This window comes from Hipposideros armiger, unplaced genomic scaffold (genome assembly GCF_001890085.2).
Source record: "Hipposideros armiger isolate ML-2016 unplaced genomic scaffold, ASM189008v1 scaffold_519, whole genome shotgun sequence".
Classification (NCBI taxonomy): Eukaryota; Metazoa; Chordata; class Mammalia; order Chiroptera; family Hipposideridae; genus Hipposideros; species Hipposideros armiger.
This window is the reverse complement of record NW_017731869.1, coordinates 1,109,421-1,127,863: the sequence shown is the minus strand read 5'-3', so window position 1 is coordinate 1,127,863 and position 18,443 is coordinate 1,109,421. Positions and strand designations below refer to the sequence as shown.

General features: G+C 43.6%; 1 protein-coding gene across 1 annotated transcript in view; it reads left to right on the top strand.

Annotated features, from left to right (window-relative positions):
* ALDH5A1 (aldehyde dehydrogenase 5 family member A1) overlaps positions 1 to 18,231 on the top strand; it is a 31,797-nt gene extending 13,566 nt beyond the window's left edge. Inside the window, exons 5-9 of the mRNA XM_019668167.1 lie at positions 6,558 to 6,701; positions 9,206 to 9,364; positions 12,834 to 13,003; positions 16,118 to 16,176; positions 17,422 to 18,231. Coding sequence (XP_019523712.1) covers positions 6,558 to 6,701; positions 9,206 to 9,364; positions 12,834 to 13,003; positions 16,118 to 16,176; positions 17,422 to 17,627 — 738 coding nt within the window. The 3' untranslated portion in view covers positions 17,628 to 18,231. The remainder of the gene's footprint in view (positions 1 to 6,557; positions 6,702 to 9,205; positions 9,365 to 12,833; positions 13,004 to 16,117; positions 16,177 to 17,421) is intronic.
* Positions 18,232 to 18,443: the final 212 nt, after the last annotated feature.

Genomic DNA, 18,443 nt, shown 5'->3' with positions numbered 1-18,443 from the left:
TTTTTTCTGCCTCTTGGCTTTTTTAAAATATATTTTTTAATTTTTCAATTACAGTTGACATACAATATTTATATTAGTTTCAGGTGTACAGTATAGTAGTTAGACATTTGTATAACTTATGAGGTGATCACCTCGATAAATCTAGTACACACCTACTACTATACATAGTTATTATATTTTATTGACTATATTCCATATGCTGTACTTTAAATCCCTATGACTGTTTTTATAACTGGCAATTTGCACATCCTAATCCTTTCCCCTTTTTCACCCATCACTCCAACCCCGTTCCCATCTCACAACCTTCAAAATGTTCTCTGTATCTTATGAGTTTGTTTCTGTTTTGTTTGTTTATTTTGTTCTTTAGATTCCAGATATATGGAAAATCATATTTCATTTCTCTTCTTTGACTTACTCCACTCAGCATAATACCTTCTAGGTCCATCCACGTTGTTGCAGATGGCAAGATTTCATTCTACCTATGGCTGAGTAATATTCCTTTTTGTTTGTGTGTGTATGTGTGGGTGTATGTGTGTGTGTGTATCACCTCTTCTTTATCCATTCATCAATTGAGGGACATCCAGGTTGCCTCCAAGTCTAGGTTAATGTAAATAATGTTGCAGTGAACATATGGATGCATATGTCCCTTCAAAGTAGTGTTTTGGGTTTCTTCAGATAAATACCCAGAAGTGGAATTACTGGGTCCTTCTTTGTCTCTTTTTATAGCCTTTGTTTTAAAGTCTATTTTGTCTGGTATAAGTATTGTTACCTCAGCAGTTTTGTTTTGTTTTGTTTCCATTTTTATGAAAAATCTTTTTCTGTCCCCTTACTATCAATCTGTGTGTATCTTTCGATCTGAAGTGAGTCTCTGGGAGGCAGCATATGTAAGGGTCTTGTTTTCTTATCCATTCAGCCACCCTGTCTTTTGATTGGAAAATTTAATCCATTTACATTTAAAGTAATTGTTGATAGGAATGTAGTTATTGCCATTTTATTATACATATATTTTTTTCCTTCTTCTTAAGAAGTCCCTTTAACATTTCTTGTAATACTGGTTTGGTGGTAATGAGTTTCTTTAGCTGTTTCTTGTCTGGGAAGCTCTTTATCTCTCATTCAGTTGTAAATGATAACTTTGCTGGGTAGAGTAATCTTAGTTGTAGATCCTTGGTTTTCATCCCTGAATATTTCATGCCAATCCCTTCTGGCCTGTAAAGTTTCTGTTCTGAAATCAGCTGATAGTCTTATGGGAGCTCCCTTTTAGGTAACTAACTGCCTTTCTCTTGCTGCTTTTAAAATTCTCTCTTTGTCTTTAACCTTTGGCATTTTAATTATGATGTGTGTTGGTGTTGGCCTCTTTGGGTTCATCTTGTTTGGGACTCTATGCACTTCCTGGTCTTGTTTGTCTATTTCCTTTACCAGGTCAGGGAAGTTTTCTGTCATCATTTCATCAAATAGGTTTTCAATTGCTTGTTGTCTCTCTTCTCCTTCTGGTACCTCTATGAGACGAATGTTGGTATACTTGATGTTATCCTAGAAGCACCTTAAACTATCCTCACTTTTTGGATTCTTTTTTATTTTTGCTGTTCTAATTGGGTATTTTCTGCTACCTTATCTTCTAAATTGCCGATTCGATCCTCTGCTTCATGTAATCAACTGTTGATTCCCTCTAATGTATTTCTTATTTGTTACTGTATTCTTCATTTCTGACTGGTTCTTTTTTATGTTTTCTATCTCCATTTTTATGTTTTCTATCTCTTTGTTCATTGAACATCCTTATAACCAGTGATTTGAATTCTACATCTGGTAGATTGGTGCCTCCATTTTGTTCAATTCTTTTTCTGGGGGTTTGTCCTGTTCTTTCATTTGGGACATGTCTCCTCATTTGGCTGCCTCCCTGTGCTTGTTTCTATGTATTAGGTAGAGCTGCTATGTCTCCTGGTCTTAGTAGAGTGGCCTTATGTAGTAGGAGTCCTGTGGGGCCCAGTGATGCAGTCCCTCTGGTCACCTGAGCCAGGCACTCCAGCTGTGTCCTTTGTGTGGGTTGTGTGTGCCTTCCTATTGTAGTTGAGCCTTGGTTGCTGTTGGCAATAGGAGGGATTAACCCTCAGGCTGATAGGTTGTGAAGACTGGCCGTGACTACAGTGGAGGAGCTGTTGTACAGGGGCTGACCCTACAGAGCAGGATTTACTTTAGCAGAGCTCTGTTGCCTGCCCAGTCTGCCCTTTGGGTGTGTTGTCTGCGGAGGCAGCCGGGTGGTACTCCAGCTCACTCTGAAGCTGGCCACCACTTGTGCCTGCCCCAGGGCCTCCTGGGAGGGGCCCTGCTACAGTAGACCAAGTTCAGCCACAGCCTGTACCCCGCCTGGGGCCACCTGAATGAACCACAAAGCAATCCACAGATGGCCGCCCCCTGCACTAGCCCTGGAGATGCTTGGGAAAGGCTAAGCTATGAACCAAGGCCAGCTGCTGCTAGTGCTGGGCTTAGGGCTGCTTAGCAAGAGGTACGGGGCACACTGAAGCCAGATGCTGCTTGTTTGGGGTTTGTGAATTTTTGAGATTTTAGGAAAGTCCACAGCATGAACCAAGACAGTCCATTTGTATGGAAAAGCCACTGAAAGCAGCTTGGGGAGGTGGGCCCGAAAGTTGGGTGGGGCCAGGCCTCAGGGAATCACCAGGGCCGGGTGACTCTGTTAGCCAGGTTGATGGAGACTTAGATATGGTGGCTGCCTGCATCTGTGCACTATGAGTGGGGAGAGCTTAATAAAGGAACAGTGGCTTCTGCCAGTACTTTTGTCTGGGTGAAAGTTGTACCTCCAGCCCTCACCCTGCAGCTAGACAACTCACTTCCTCTCCATATGTCTCTGGCACCTTTTGAGCTGCTGTCCCAGTGCTGGACCTCAGAGCAAGTTAGTCTGTCAGTGAGTAAGTCCATGTGCAGACCTTTTAAGAGGAACGCCTGGGACTCCAGCCACCCTCCGTCTCACTCAGCCACAATCTCTGCTGGTTTTCACAGCCAGAAGTTACGGGGACGTCTTTCCCTGGCACTGGAACCCTGTGATCCTGATGTAGGGCTGGGATCCTGATGTAGGGCTGGGACCCCCCGCTCCTCTGGGGGGGGGGGACCTCCACAGCTGAGATATCCCTCCTGATTTTTAATGGTCACACAGGGGTGTGGGACCAGCCCGTTCCACATCTCTGCCCCTCCTACCAGTCAAGGTGTCTTCTTTTGTATGTCTGTAGTTGTAGGACTTCAGTTCATTTAGACTTCAGGCTGTTCTCAGTGGTGGTGGTTCTGTAGTTCAGTTGTAACTTTGATGCAGTCGTGAGAGGAGGTGAGCACAGGATTTACCTATTCTGCCATCTTGATGGGAATCCCTTTTTCCATTATTTGTTTTATGTGAAGTGGCTGAAAACTATCCATCATATTTCCTCAATTCTGGAATGCAGTTTTCTTTCATAATCTAGAATTAAAGATTTAAAACACACAACTGATGTTGAAATGGATGTCTTAGAACTGAAAAAAAAAATTGTATTTAATATAAAGGTACTTACAGAAACAGAAAATGCTTTTTACTTTGTTTGAAAGAACTGAAAATGTTTTTCCCCAAATCTTCGTGTGTGTACCTGTGAGTAAATCTTTATTTATCCTTTTAAAATTTTTATTTATCTTTTAAATGTTCAAAAGAGCAAAAAAGCAGAGTAGAACAAAAGTTTTTACTTACAGTATTTCTCTCCAGATAGTATAGTTTTTCTGCTAATATACATTTTTATATATATATGTGTGTGTTTGTATATGTATGAGTGTGTGTGTGTGGGTGTGTGTGTGTGTGTGTGTGTATAGAAACATTCATGCTAGACATGTACATGAACACTTATCATATAAAAATAACATTAATCTGAAAGTTGTTGTGAAATTGTATTCATTTCTAGATACCGGGAGAAGCAGGAAGGAATAAAGCAATTTAATAACTCCCAAACATAATCACTTTGTTATGCCATAAATTTGGTAGCACCCAGGGAGTGGCATTCTGGGAGCCTGCCATTCATCATATAAGCAGCAGGAACTTTAGATCCATAAAATATACCTTGATAAGTGGATCTTACAATGCAGACTTACCCTCAGAGGACTTCAAACGTCACTAGGAAGTAGTTAGAAAAAAGGAGACACCTGGGAGAAAGTGTTGTAAAACTTCTGCCGTTGAAGCCAGAGATGCTGAGCCAGCAACTCAGTGCGTTTCCTCACATTGCTCAGCAAACTGTCACCATCTCACAGCCCCCAGGACAATGCCCACCATGTTCCTTCCAAGTCTAACCTGCCTCTTAAATTATTTACCCAGGACAGTGATTCACTTCAAGTGGTTTAAAGGGAGAGTGACAGGAATCGTTGATGAAGGAATAACTAACTACTCTGTATATCAGGGGCCTCCTCTGAGCTGATCTTGATGGAGAATCAGTGGCTGAGCTCCTGAACTTCAGACAGAATCTTGCCTTTAACTGAGCCCCAGACAGTGAGCCTGTTCCAGAGATGCCTACCCCGCCCTCACACCCTTCTAGGGAGACCACCCCTCTGGGGCTGCTGAGGACATAGCAGCCATGTTTAAAGCACATAGCACCTCGTCTCTTCCCACACAGAGAACTGAACCATGAGTGATCATCTGACCTGAGGAAAACAGACTCATAAGCTAGCCAGTGACCTGGCATAGAGAGATGAGCCATGCAGTCACAGCCCCTCTCGAGGGCTTCGGAAGCTGAGGTTCTGAGAAGGTCAGCAGAGGGAACCAGAATGGATTTATGGAAAGGATTTCTTACAAGGTGACAGGAGTGCAGGGAGGACTGCAGGGTCATGGCAGCTAAAGCCAGGTTCAGTCCATCGTCCTGAGGACCAAAGGGAAGAACCCATGGTCAGAGGACATAGAGCTAGTGCATGCAGAGGGAAGATGCCTCAGGACAGGTCCTGTGCCCAAGGCTGCGTGGAGTCAAAAGACCCAAAGTGAGCAAAGTCAGGAAGATCAGTGGCATGGCAGAGAGCATTTCTTAAAAATTCAAAACAGAAATAGCAATCTTGAGTCCAACACAGAAATATGTTTAATCTTAAAACTTGTACCGCTTTGTTGAATAGTAACATGTCAATGAGAAGATCGTTACTACTATTTAATTGCCAGAACACTGACCTCTGGGCATAGAGAGTGCTGGCACAGAAGCATTTTTCCAGCCATTCTGAATTTTGGCCAAGAGCCCTATCACAAACCCACGACCTCAGGGTATTCATCACTGGGAGGCATTTCTAGATAGAGCAACCTTGGGCTTGTGACTACTGTCTGTCTCACTGAACCATCTAAGTCATTCCATCTTTCCTATGGCTGTGACTAGACAGAGACCTACTACCTGTAATAAGGCACTTAAACGTCCTCAGGCATCTTTCCTTGGCCATAAAAATCTCTTACTGGATATTTAAAACCTAATAGTCATATGTTTCAAAAACCCTTTCAATTCTGCATTTAGCAGTTCTATTTCTTATATTTAACATAAGGGAATAATTGCAGTGTTATTTTTAATAGCAAGGAATTGGAAAAGAAAAAGAAAGAAAGAAAGATAGAGAAAACTTACATAAACCTACATTGCCACATTCTGGTTGTGTATACCTTAAAATGTTATCAGTGGTAAGCTATGGGTCCTGGAATTCTGGGTGATTTTATTAACTTATCTCTATATTATGATTTTAAGCCTATTATATAATTTTTTTTCTTTTTTTCTTTTCTTTTTTCTTTTAGGGTTAGGGTGAGGTTTAGGGTTAGGGTTAGGGCTAAGGAAGGGTTAGGGTTAGAGTTAGGGTTATGGATAGGGTATTGGGCAGGGTTAGGGTAGGGTTAAGGTTAGGGTTAGGATTATGGTTAGGATTAGGGACAGGTTTAGGGTTAGGGTTAGTGTTAACTTCAGGGTTAGGGTTAGGGACAGGGTTAGGGTTAAGGTCAGGTTTAGGGTTAGGGTTAAGGTTAGGGACATGGTTAGGGTTAGGATTAGGGAAAGGGTTAGGGTTAGGTTTAGTGTTAGTGTAGCATTCTCATAATTTTCTTGAATAGGTAATACACTTACATGGTTCAAAAATCAAACAATATAAACATGTTTACATTGAGAAGTTTCACTCTCACCTCTGTCCCTACTCTCTTCCCCTTTTATAATTAATTACTTTATTTTCTTATTATCTTTCCAGTGTTTTTTTTGTCAAATACAAGAAATATGAATATAAATATATATATATATATATATATATATATATATATATATTTCTTAGCTGAGCCATCCTGCCACCTGTTGGCAGCTCAGCGGCAGCTCAGCTCGGGGGGCGGGGGAGGCATCGAACTGCTGTTGCTCAGAGCTCACACTCTTGAGCGAGCTCTTAACCAACTGAGCCACTCGGCCGGCCCTGAATATGTATTCTTGCTTCCCCCTTTTCTTAAGCAAAATATCATCAAATATACACTATGGTATACCTGGCTTTTTTCACTATTGGGTAATTTTTTGAAAAAAGGCTCACAACATTCTGTCCTCTGCTTACAGATACTGTTGCACCATGCAGCCAACTCTGTGAAAAGGGTCTCCATGGAGCTGGGTGGCCATGCCCCATTCATTGTATTTGACAGTGCCAATGTTGACCAGGCTGTGGCAGGGGCCATGGCATCTAAATTTAGGAACTCTGGACAGGTGAGTCCTGTAGTGTTTTCCAGGGTTTGTGTGTGTCTGTATTTTACAAAGATACTACAATCTTACTCATCTCTTTGAAGGAAACCTTTGGGTTCCTTCCATTGTCCATTCTTCCTTCTTTCACTTTTTCAGCCAATACTTAGTAAGTGTCCTATCTTTGCCAGGGGTGATGCTAGGCTTGGAGGAACCCAAAAGAAATAAAGTAGAGTCCATGGCTTCAAGGAATTTTTTGAACAGCAGATGTCTTTTTTTTTTTTTTTAAGATTTTATTGGAGAGTTGGGGGAGGGGAACAGCGTTGGGGAATTGGGGAAGAGGAATAGACAAGTTGCTGTCCTTTGGTTCTTCAGTCTAGTTGTGGAGGACGTTGCTTCACTGGCCCATGTTCGTATTATCATTGTGCTCTTACTGGGTGAGGCAGTCACTTGCCGGCCATTGGATGGCCGCTCATGGCAGCTCACTCTGCCTGCCACCCACACATGGTAGCTTATGGCAGCCCACTGCAGCAGGGGCTGCAGCCTACGCCGTCACCGGCGACTCGCAGCAACCCAGCTCCAGGTTGAGCTATTGTTCAGCATCTTAGCTGCAGAGGGTGCAGTGTCACTGGCCCTAATGTGGGATCTGAACCAGGGCCCCGCCGCTCAGAGCCGGCGTCCCAAGCCAACTCTAAATCAACGCGCCACTCGGCCCGCCCAACAGCAGATGTCTTTTAATTAAATTGTTCTCTCTTCTTTCCCCTACTATTCGAATTTGGTTATTTTGACAGTTTTCCCTCATTGTGCTTTTCTGTACTGAACAGGTATAATCATCTCTGACAAAAAAGCCAGCCTGAATAGCTAGGGTCTGAGGCCCATAGACTTAAGGAAATAAAGTAGGAAAATGTTGAGATGGTGCCTTGAAAAACTCAAAACCCTGCTGCCCGGGTCTCACACTTCCCGAGGTGGAGGGGGCATGATAGGCACCCACTGCAGGGCACATGCCCGGGGACTAGCAGTGTGCCCACAGGGTGTCCAGGTTGTCACTGGGAGAGTGGTCGCCTGAGCTCACTCACACCTTCATAGGAAATCCTGGAATGTTAGATCTGGCAGGGACCTTCAAAGTTACCTGATACAACCCTTGCATTTTACAGATGAGGAAATGAATCTCTAGAACAGCGGTTCTCAACCTTCCTAATGCCGCGACCCCTTAATACAGTTCCTCATTTGTGGTGACCCCCAACCATAAAATTATTTTCGTTGCTACTCTATAACTATAATTTTGCTACTGTTATGAATCGTAATGTAAATATCTTTTTGTTTTCCGATGGTCTTAGGCGACCCCTGTGAAAGGGTCGTTCGACCCCCAAAGGGGTTGCGACCCACAGGTTGAGAACCACTGCTCTAGAAAGACTGACGAGGTCATACATCCTTGGGTCACATTTCCAACTCTGCTAAGGAGCTGGGACTGTGAACCTAGGATCCAGCCTCCCCGGTTCTATCCAAGCTGTTGCCAGGATCCTGGCTTCTTACAAAATATTCTTAAGCACTTTGTCTTAAAGTATCATCAATAAGCAGTTTTAGATTCATTCCAGAAACAAAATAAAAACTCCCAAAATGTTATACTGTAAAAAAAGGTGAAATGTATAGTATTATATATTGAGTAGTTTTCATCCTTGTTTTGGCCTTTGGTAGTTAGTTTTTCCTAAATAAGCTTGGTTGTTTCAGAGTAGGATGTTTCCTTTTAAAAACACAAAATGTCAATGTTTGTAAACCTTCAGTTACACTATAAAGCTACAACTTTGGAATGTGTTCCTTTAAGCCAATAAAAATGCATAGGACACAAAATTATCTATACACTTGTTTCCACTAGAAAAATACATGATTAAGAAAAAAGACAAGAAGAAAGTTTATCAGTAATAACTCTATTTCCTGTAATATGGTTATATTTTATAATTTTTAAATATTAGGTCTAATTAGAAAAAATAAGCAAGGGTCCTTTCAGTAATTTAGGGCTAACATGGAAGAATGACGTTGTGCCCATTTTCAAAATGTCAGACTCAGCAAACACTTGGAAGGCTTAAGCTAAAGGATGTAAGCTAGCCTTTGACCACGTTCCTCCAGCCTTGGCCCTCTGTCCGTGGAACATCACGGCCTCTCGGGGGGGTTAGTTTTTTGTGTTGCTCTTTTCTCCCTGTTTGTTTCATAACAACTTATTCAAGCCATTTGAAAAAACTTGGGTTATGGCTTTTTTTGCTTTTTTTGCACACAGATATTTATCCTTGCATACATATTTAACCACAGAGGTATGGCAGCTACGCAGGGGGTTGGAGAGGAATGTGCGCTTGTTCAGTGCACTTATCTTTAGGGCCAAGCCCACCTGGGGAGGAAAAGAGCAAGCTGGATACCTGATGAGGATGCCTTGAGAAGTGTTTTTACACTCAGAGGGAGGAGCAGCGGTCACACGTTTATTGGTTGGGTCAGTAGCTTCCAACAAACTGTCTACCAGAATTTGTTTTTTTCTTGTCTAGACTTGTGTTTGCTCAAACCGTTTCTTGGTGCAAAAGGGTATCCATGATTCCTTTGTGAAAAAATTTGCTGAGGCAATTAAAACAAACCTGCATGTGGGTAATGGATTTGAAGAGAAAACTACTCAAGGCCCATTAATTAACGAAAAAGCAGTAGAAAAGGTAAGTTTGTTTTATTATCTGTTAAATGTCATGGTTTTGATATCAGAAGCTTAACCAGCAAAAAACATTTTGGTAATGTACCCAAGCAAGAGTAATTTGAAAACAATGGAGAAGTCATAAAAAAGTGCATTTCTGCCAATTTGTATGAGTCCTGTGGCATCATCTTGTCATAGGCTTTTACAACTCTCTCAGGACAGAGTCCCCATGAGATCCATCACTTTAGATCTTCACCATGTTCCCTAAATTTACTCTTAAATTCCATCCCTTGCTGCCTCAGGAATTAGGATCTTGAAATACAAAGTTCTTCAATTTTTTGAACACCTAAAAGGAAAGGAAGACCGGCTTTGTTTTTGAGATCGTTTATGTTTTAGCTGAAATGCTGGCTGGCATTGAAAACAAAATGCCCCTCCAGAAGAATCTTTGACAAAAATATCCTGGCAGCGAGATGTAGAATTGCAGAGGCCACACTGAAGATTTAGAGATGACAACGGAAAAGGGAAACTGCTTTTAGGAAAAATGTGTTTAAAAAAATGTCACAATCTAGCCTACTAGCTAGTTGAAATTTCACTCCTTGTTCTTTTTTTTTTTTTTAAATAATGCTTTTCAGAGTTACTCATAAGGAACTTTCTTATAATACCAGACATCCAATATGCTCCCTAGATAAGTGTCTGCTAGTAGAAAGGATTTTAATGGAATAATTTATATCAGACAGAAAATGGAGGCTGGATATTGAGTGTGGGAGAGGTGGCCAGAAGGGGGCGTAGCCAGCCTCCTGGGTGTCACCTGAGGAACCAGAATCAAGTTAGAGCCAGCTCAGCGCCGCGGTGGGCAGCACAGCCTGACCACTGTTTATCGGCCTGCTGAGGGCCATGCCCTGGAGTGGCTGCCCCAACCCAGGGCTGAAAGATGGCTGTTGCCTTCCCCAGTAGAAACCAAGGGAAGCACTGAGGTTTGAGAGCTCTGCTAAGTCTCTAGTTATTGTCTTGGGTTCACTCTAGATAGAGAACATACATTAAAGTTTATATTGGTACCATCTGCTTTTTTGAGGTGACTTTGGAGCCTAGGGACTCGCTCAGCCAGTGAAGACAATTTGGATCTGTACATCCCAGAGTGGTGGTTTTCAACTCACTCTGTGCCTTTAACAACTACAGATGCTTGGGTCCCATCCAAGGAGATTGGGGTGTGATTTTGTCTGGAGTAGAGCAGAGGCACTGGTATTTTTGAAGTGTCACAGATAATGCTAGTTTAAAGCCAGGCCAGGAAACCATTGTCCTAGAGAATCCTTTTTTTTTTCCCAAAGTGAAGATGCAGACATTGCTCTCTAGAGGGCGCTGTTTCCCAGGACTTCAAGCAACTACAGCTGAAGGAGTTCTTTTTTTTGGTGGAGAATTAATAGAAAGCACCTTGTCTGAAAACACTCCATTATGTTGGCTTTAGTGTACATACAGTGATAGATTTAATTCCAGGGGGAAAAACTGCATATCATATTTAATATGACAAGAAGAGAACAGAGAAGATTCTATTTGGGGACAAAGAGGTAGGCCCCTGTTAAGTATGTTAAATATAACTATTATTAGAGATGTAAATCATAGAAAGTAAACCATCCTGGCTAATGGGATTGTTGCAGACAGTGGACTATGAGAGCATTGTAGGGTGTGAGGCAGAATGGATGGCAAAATGTGCCCAAGCCTATATCAATCGCTTCTGAAATGCTATAGAACATTCAGCTGAGAATGGGAGGAGGGGAGGACTCCAGAGGACACCAAAGACTGTGATAAAGTTCTGGAAGACAGAAGGGCTTGTGTGGACAAAAAGGTCAAAGCAGATGCAGCATGCCAAGGGGAGTCCTGCAGAGGAAATGGTACCATTTTTTAGGACGGAGCCTTTCTAGAATTGGCTGGGATAGAAGGTAGGAATGGGAGGATGGGAGAAATGACACTGACTGGTTAAACTTTTGCAGTTTTCTGGGTTATTCCCACACCACTTCCCACCACCACCATTGGTATACATAAGACAGCAGAGGTATTTGCTCCAGGTAGCCTACCGACGAGGGCTGCTGCTTCGAGAGTGAGGGAGGTGCAACAGAGCAGGGCTCTCCCACAAGTCTGCCAAGCCAGAATAAATACGAGCTTGTGGTTATCCCTCTCATTCAGGGAGGAGACTGGAAACAGCAAAGGCCACCCATGCCACCCACCTAAGTTATCGACCCAGTCCCTCGTTAGAAATATGAACCATCAAGGATCACGACAAACGCTCAGCACGTGAGAGGAAGGGTCCATTAAGAACAAACAGAACAGCTACTCTCAAGGAAGCAGATGAATCTGGGAACACAAAGGAATTCTGTAAGAATCTAAGAGTGTCCTCCAGGAGTTTTGAGACAACAGTACATCTGTAAAACAGAAGCATGTTCTATGAAAATGAAACAAGTAGAACAAGAAAGAGTTTGTAGAAATTAAACACATGGTCAAATTTTTTTAAATTAGTAGATGAAGACAGAAGACAATCAAGGAGGTCTCTTAAGACAAAGAGATGAAAAACATGGCAGAAATGCAAAAAGAAATCAGAATTAATTGAGGTGACGGAGGATATCCATTTTCGTAATAGGAGTGCTATTGTAGAGAGAAAGAATTGAGAAGATGGGGAGAAATGGCATTATTAAACAAATAATAGAAAAAAAACTTCTTAGAGCTGGGGGGGAAATAATTCTTCGAATTAAAAGATTTCACCAATTGTCATGTAGAATGAATTTAAAAAAACAAAACAAAAAACATTTAGCATGTCAGGAATACAAAAGAAGATCCTACAAGCTTCCAGAGGGGGAAAAGCTACTCACAAAGAAATGATAAGCCTTATTGAATCAGACATTTCATCAACAACACTAGAAGTGGAGAAGTGCCCTCAGCGTTCTGAAGGAAAATTATTGGATCAAAAGTCTATCACCAACCAAATTATCAATCAGATGGAGTACAAGGTAAAACATCAGACATACAAGGTCAGAAAGTTCAGGAAGTAAACCGCTTTCAGTGCAACCTTTTCAGAACAACTACTTGAGGCGAATGTATGAGAACAAAATGAAAGCAAAGTCCAGGAAAGAGGGCAACATGGGATCCCAGATCCTGGAACACAGCTAAGAGTGCAGGGAGAGCAAAATCCAGGAAAACAGCTGAGCACCAGGCCTGGAAAGACAGCAGTGATATCAGACGGGTCCATGAATGGTAAGACAGCCACAAACCACAAAGCAGGGAGGGGCCAGCACTGTACCACCACGCACCCTCTTACTGCCTGTGTATCTCTGCATATTTGGTTCTTTCTAGCCAAAGGAACTGGGGTACATTGTTTTCAACCTATTTGAGAAAGAAAGAAAATTAGTTACAGTTTTCTGCAGTTTAAACATGTTGAGAGATTGTGTCATCTCCCAAGGTATCCTTAACCAGCTTTCCCGAGGGGTCTTCTCTTTCTCGTCACACAGGTAGAGAAACACGTGAGTGACGCACTTTCCAAAGGGGCCACGGTTGTGACAGGCGGGAAGCGGCATCAACTTGGAAAACATTTCTTTGAGCCTACCCTGCTCAGCAATGTCACCCAGGATATGCTCTGCGTTCATGAGGAGACTTTCGGGCCTCTGGCACCAGTTATCAAGTAAGATCATCTAGCTGGTAGGAAGACAGGAGAAAGAATTGGAAAAGAAAAGGAAACCTCGAGAGAAATCCAGTTCATGTGCTTTTTTTAGGCCTGGTTGTGGGAGGGGATGGGTTAGAGAGGCAGAGAGTTGTGCTGTGTCAATTAAAGAGGCAAGCTCCATTTATAATTTTTTTAAATCTCTTATTATTGCCTACTTAGACCACAAAATTTACCAAATTCGTTACTTTGCTTTCTTTTTGCTTTGTGCTGAACTCATTTTTCTTCTTCACAGAGTACATCCACCAAGAGTTCTTTCAAGGAAGTCTGTGGGAAATGAATTTTCTGTGTTCTTATATGGTCTTTTATCTCACATTTGCAAGTAAATAATAATTTATCTGGATAAAATTCTAGCTTCAACACTGAAAAGATCATTCTTTTATCTGTTTACATCCTGAGAAAGCTGATGTCTGGTTCCTGTTCCATAGAAAGGGATCTCCTTATTGGAGATTTTTGAAATTTCTCATGGTCTTTGACGTTCTCAAATTTTACTGGTATGGCACACCGTGAGCTTTTTCTGAGGATCTCATGTCTTCCTTTAATATCTAAAGTGTTTGTTTAGTCCTGGGAGATTCTGGTTGTTATTTCTCCAGATACTTCTCTCCTTCCATGTATCTTTTTCCAGCCTTGTAAGGAGTCTATTATAGAGATACATCTACTTCCGTTTTCCACTGCTCTTTAACGCTTGTTGGTTCATTCCATCTCTTCCTCCATTCCTAGTGCCTCCTGAGACACTTCCTCCTCCTCTTGCCAGCCCAGTACTTCACTCTTCCGGACACCCATTCTGAAGTCCAACACATCCACTATGTTCTTTATCGCAACAGTTCTTTCTTTCATCCCTGATCTCTCCAGTGGTTCTTCCCCATAACGGATTCTTTCCGCTTCATTATACTCCCTTATTTTGCGGTGGAGAGTGATCTCCTTTTTCTGTACCTTTGTTCTCTTCCACTATTTCTGCCTCCTCTGGTACAGGTTGTTCTGTTTGTTATTGCTCTTAGTCCTGGATTCTCAGATGCCTTGTCATTTTCCTGTAACTCATCTTCAGCCCCTTGAATGGTTAGCAGCCTTGGCTAGTAGTAACATCCTCCTTGGGACTGTGGTAAAAATCTTAGCCTTTAGTTTGTGATCCTTCTGATACATTTGGTGGGCAGAAGGTTGAGCCTCCGGGAAGGAGACTCTAATATTAAAATCCAGTCTCTCTACCACTCCCCTTGCCCCAGGTATCCTTTGCCCCCTGGGGCATGTTGCAGTTACCGCTGTTGTAATGAGTTGGGGAGAAGAGGCCTGTGGTTGTTCTGGATGGTTCACTAAGCCAGCTGGGCTGAAGCACTGCCTGGTCCCTGCTACCTTAAGCTGGCCCTGCTACTTTTCTGCCCTGAGGCAAAATAGCATTAATCTAGGGAGCCAGGCTGTAAGCAACATCACCTGAAATTCACAGGTGTGATGAAGGCGGTGTAGCCCCACCTCCTCAGGCTCCATAGAGCCCTGGCCCTGCCCAACCCCTCCATGGGTGGCCCCTAGCTCTCCCACTTGAGGCTGTCATTTCTCCCAAGATCCAACCACCAACCAATCACATCTTGGCCTCTACAGGTGTCGTGCATTTTTGGTGTTAGCTGCTGATGGGATTTTTGAGCCATGATTTTCTTTTTCCTCTGACATCAGGTTCCCAGAGAGAGCTGGCAGCTGGGCTGCCTGTGCCATCTTGTCCAAGACAGTAACCTTTCTTATCACATATTTGCCAGCTTTGTTACCATCTTGCTAATGAGGTTGATAATTATTATGCCACTGGGGAGATGCCTCTTGAAGAACTTCATCATCTTTGTATTAGTGAAAATTTTTATCTGAATTTGATGTTTCTCAGGAAACCAGAAGGATACGGAAGCTAGGAATGCAGGCTTTGGAGCTGAATCAGATGCAGATCAGGCTTTGCTACTTCACACCTGTGTCCCCTGAACAACTTAACGTCTCTGAGCCTCAGGACCCTCATGTGGGCAAGAGAGACAAGCAGTACCTGCTGCCCAGGGGAAGTGAGAGTTTAAATAACATGACGTGCACAAAGCGATTAGCGCAGACCCCGATATCATGGTGGTGGTTGTACACTAAAGACTCAGGGCCAGGAGGGGACTCAGCTCTTACCAGTGGACTCTCGTCTCCCACACAGCTCCGATGTTAGCATGTGCACCCGGAAGGTGAAGATCCTCAATGACACTGCAACGCATAATGTCGTTACTGTATCTCTGAGGGATGGGTGCAGAGTAGGACATTGGCAATGCCATTTTCCAGCAGATTGAATGGCTCTAGGAGACACAGCGTCATCCTCTGCACAAGTGATTCTCTCAGGGCCACCCTCCTTGACCTTCCCTCCCCAGAGCTGCCTTTCTCTCCCAGAATTCCCCGTGTATCAAGTGGGGCCCAGGGGAGCCCAGCCAGTTCTTCCCAGTGCCCCCCAGAGACATGGTGGCCCCCATTACTGGCATTTAGGGTGCTTAGAACACTTTGCCCCAGTTACAATTCTGGGGCAACAGGAAATTGCCACTCAAATCTTGTTCCAGAAATACAATGATAAAGCTGGAAGAGCCCACATGGGGCTTTGATCCTACCACACTTGCTTTCAGAGAGGAACAGACCCAGCGCCCTCACACTGTTCAGCAGCATAGGTGGTAGAGCTGAACTCCGGGCCTGACTGCCTCTGGATGGTTTACTTTTTACTACATATGTTTGCTTCTAAAGTAGTTGTTATGACTGGTATGTATTCTTAGTAGGTAACAACAGCACTGACCCATTTTTTAAGGCATTTTGTTTGACATTGTGGATATGCCACAGTTCCCTGCACGTCAGCCTGCTTGTCTCTTGCTCTCTTAGAAGAGGTGAGCTGGGTTGCTTCGAGCACACTGGCCTTGAATGCTGAGTCATCATAGCGAGTGATGCCATGTTCCTCTGTACTCTGCTTTGGGATCTCTTTGCAAAACTCCAGTTTACCTCCTACCATTATTGGGGAAAATCAGCAGAAAAGACAGCTTGTGTTCTTTACACCCCTTTACAGATTCTGCTGATGTCCCATATTAACTTTGGCAGGTTCGACTCAGAGGAGGAGGCTGTGGCGATTGCTAATGCGACTGACGTTGGGTTAGCAGGTAGGTGTCCATCCTGGCTCAGTGGCAGTCATAACATTTCTCAGGCTGATGCTGGAGTGCTCTTTTAGACACAGCCCTGGGCTTTGAGAACGACACTTCACCGGAACACAGGTCCATTGCTTTCCGAGGGGCAATGGAGGTGGTGGGAGGAGAGACAGTGCCGATTGTTCTAGGTGGAGAATTGCGCACACCTGTAAGTCCCTGGTTCTCAGGGACTTGATGCCTGGAAATTCCAAGTGCTTCTCCGATTTTGCCTGGCTCCTGGAGCTGAACAGAGAGACAGCACAGACTGGGCAGAGAGCATTCTTGACCATTTCCAAACTAAAAGAACGGTGGCTACACTATGTACCTTTTCACCCTGCCAAAACTGTATGTGCACAAATGCACTCAAATGTATATTTAGCATCCACAGCGAGTGAAGTATTGAGGAAGACACAAACACATAAAGATATAGCTATAGCTCTATAGGAGCTTCACCTCTAGGCATAAGACAACTATTTATAATAAGAGGTAGGATATGCGTGCTGTGGAGTCCCTTACCCCATGCTGCCTACTCAAAGTTATCATGAAGCTGGGTCACAGTGTGTGCACAAGTGCCCCCGTAACACTTAGTCAGTGTTCCTTTCTTCCCTGTGTGATGGGATGATGGTAGAGGAAGCCACACCCTGTGCTACCTACCTCATAAATATGGGCAGGATTCTGATTGTGCAGAGATTGCAGGAAGATTCTGGGCCGTGGTACCAAGGGAGTTAAGAAGTAAGAAAGAAAAGGAGAATTTGGTTGATGAGTTTGGAGAAGATGGTTGGTGACTGGAGTAATGGAAGGTAATATTGAAAGTGTTGACTGAAACCACTTTAGGGAGAGTGTAAATGCCCACTAGGAACTTAATCTTATTTCATAGATGACAAGGAGTCACTGGAAGGTTTGGAAAGAAGTATCACATGGGTAATCCAACAGAGGTATGCAGGACTGATTGAATAGATCACAGGTGCTGGGAGCTTATGGTTACAGTCCTGAGAGGAGATGGTGAGAGCACTAGCAAGAGTGCAAAAGAAGCAGAAAGATAGTGTCCAAGGGCTTTGAGGTGAAAAATGTACGCGACCAACTTGGGGCTCTATATGGGAGCTGGGTGGATTCCAGGCCCTAGTGACTAGGCAGACAGTTGTTGGTGATGTCCTCAGCTTTAGAAATGACATTTTTAATGACTATTCTACATGCCATCTGTGTCCTTTACCCCTGTGACAGGTTATTTTTACTCTCAAGACCCAGCCCAGATCTGGCGGGTGGCAGAACGGCTGGAAGTTGGCATGGTGGGCGTGAACGAAGGACTGATCTCGTCTGTGGAGTGCCCGTTTGGCGGGGTGAAGCAGTCTGGCCTTGGGCGAGAGGGCTCCAAGTATGGCATTGATGAGTATCTGGAGCTCAAGTATGTGTGTTTTGGAGGCTTGTAGGATTCTTAGTTCTTTAAAATATAAAAAGGAAGCTTCCCTACATATATGGGGACATGCCATCCATTATTTTAAATAAACCTGTAGGGTATCTGAATTATTAATTTTTTAAAGTTCATCTAGTCCTCCTAATCTTAAGCAGATGTGACTCCTACCCCTCCCCTTACCTAACAAGGGACGTGTAGGTGCCACGTACCTGTGGCTGCGGACTCCCCGGGAACCAGCACAGCGCCGTCTACCTCGAGCAAAGGGCAGCGGGAGACAGACTGACCCCAGTGGCCCCATCACCAAGGCTGGTGCCTGCCTGGGCATTGACTCAGCATCTCTCATGTGGCTGCGGCGCTTAGACCCAGAGGAGAGGGGACCTTCCTGCAGAGGAGAACCCGGAGTATGACCGACAGGCTGGTCAGAGGGGCACAGCACTGAAGACACTTGCTAAGTATTTGGAGTTGTTTGCTGAATTCATCATTTTTAAGACTTCTGAAATAGCACAGAATTGCCGGTGCTTCGGTGAGGAATGAAGGCACACCTCTCCCTGATTCTGGACCAGTTTTTAATATTGAAGTCCTCATCGTCCTAAATTTACAGCTTAAAGATCATCTTTCCATTTCTGTCCTGTTTTCCATTTTTTCCTTTAGGAAAAGAGCCTAAGTGTAAAGTTAACAGCAGAACAGCTTGGTTGAGTGGAAGGTGCACACATAGTGGCTTGACCTGGGTCCTTCACCAAGCAGTAGCTTTGTCCCATGGACATGCCAATCAACAACCCCATCCCCCATGTAGAGTGGAGTTTCTCTATATTCTTTACTTAGCTCGATGAGG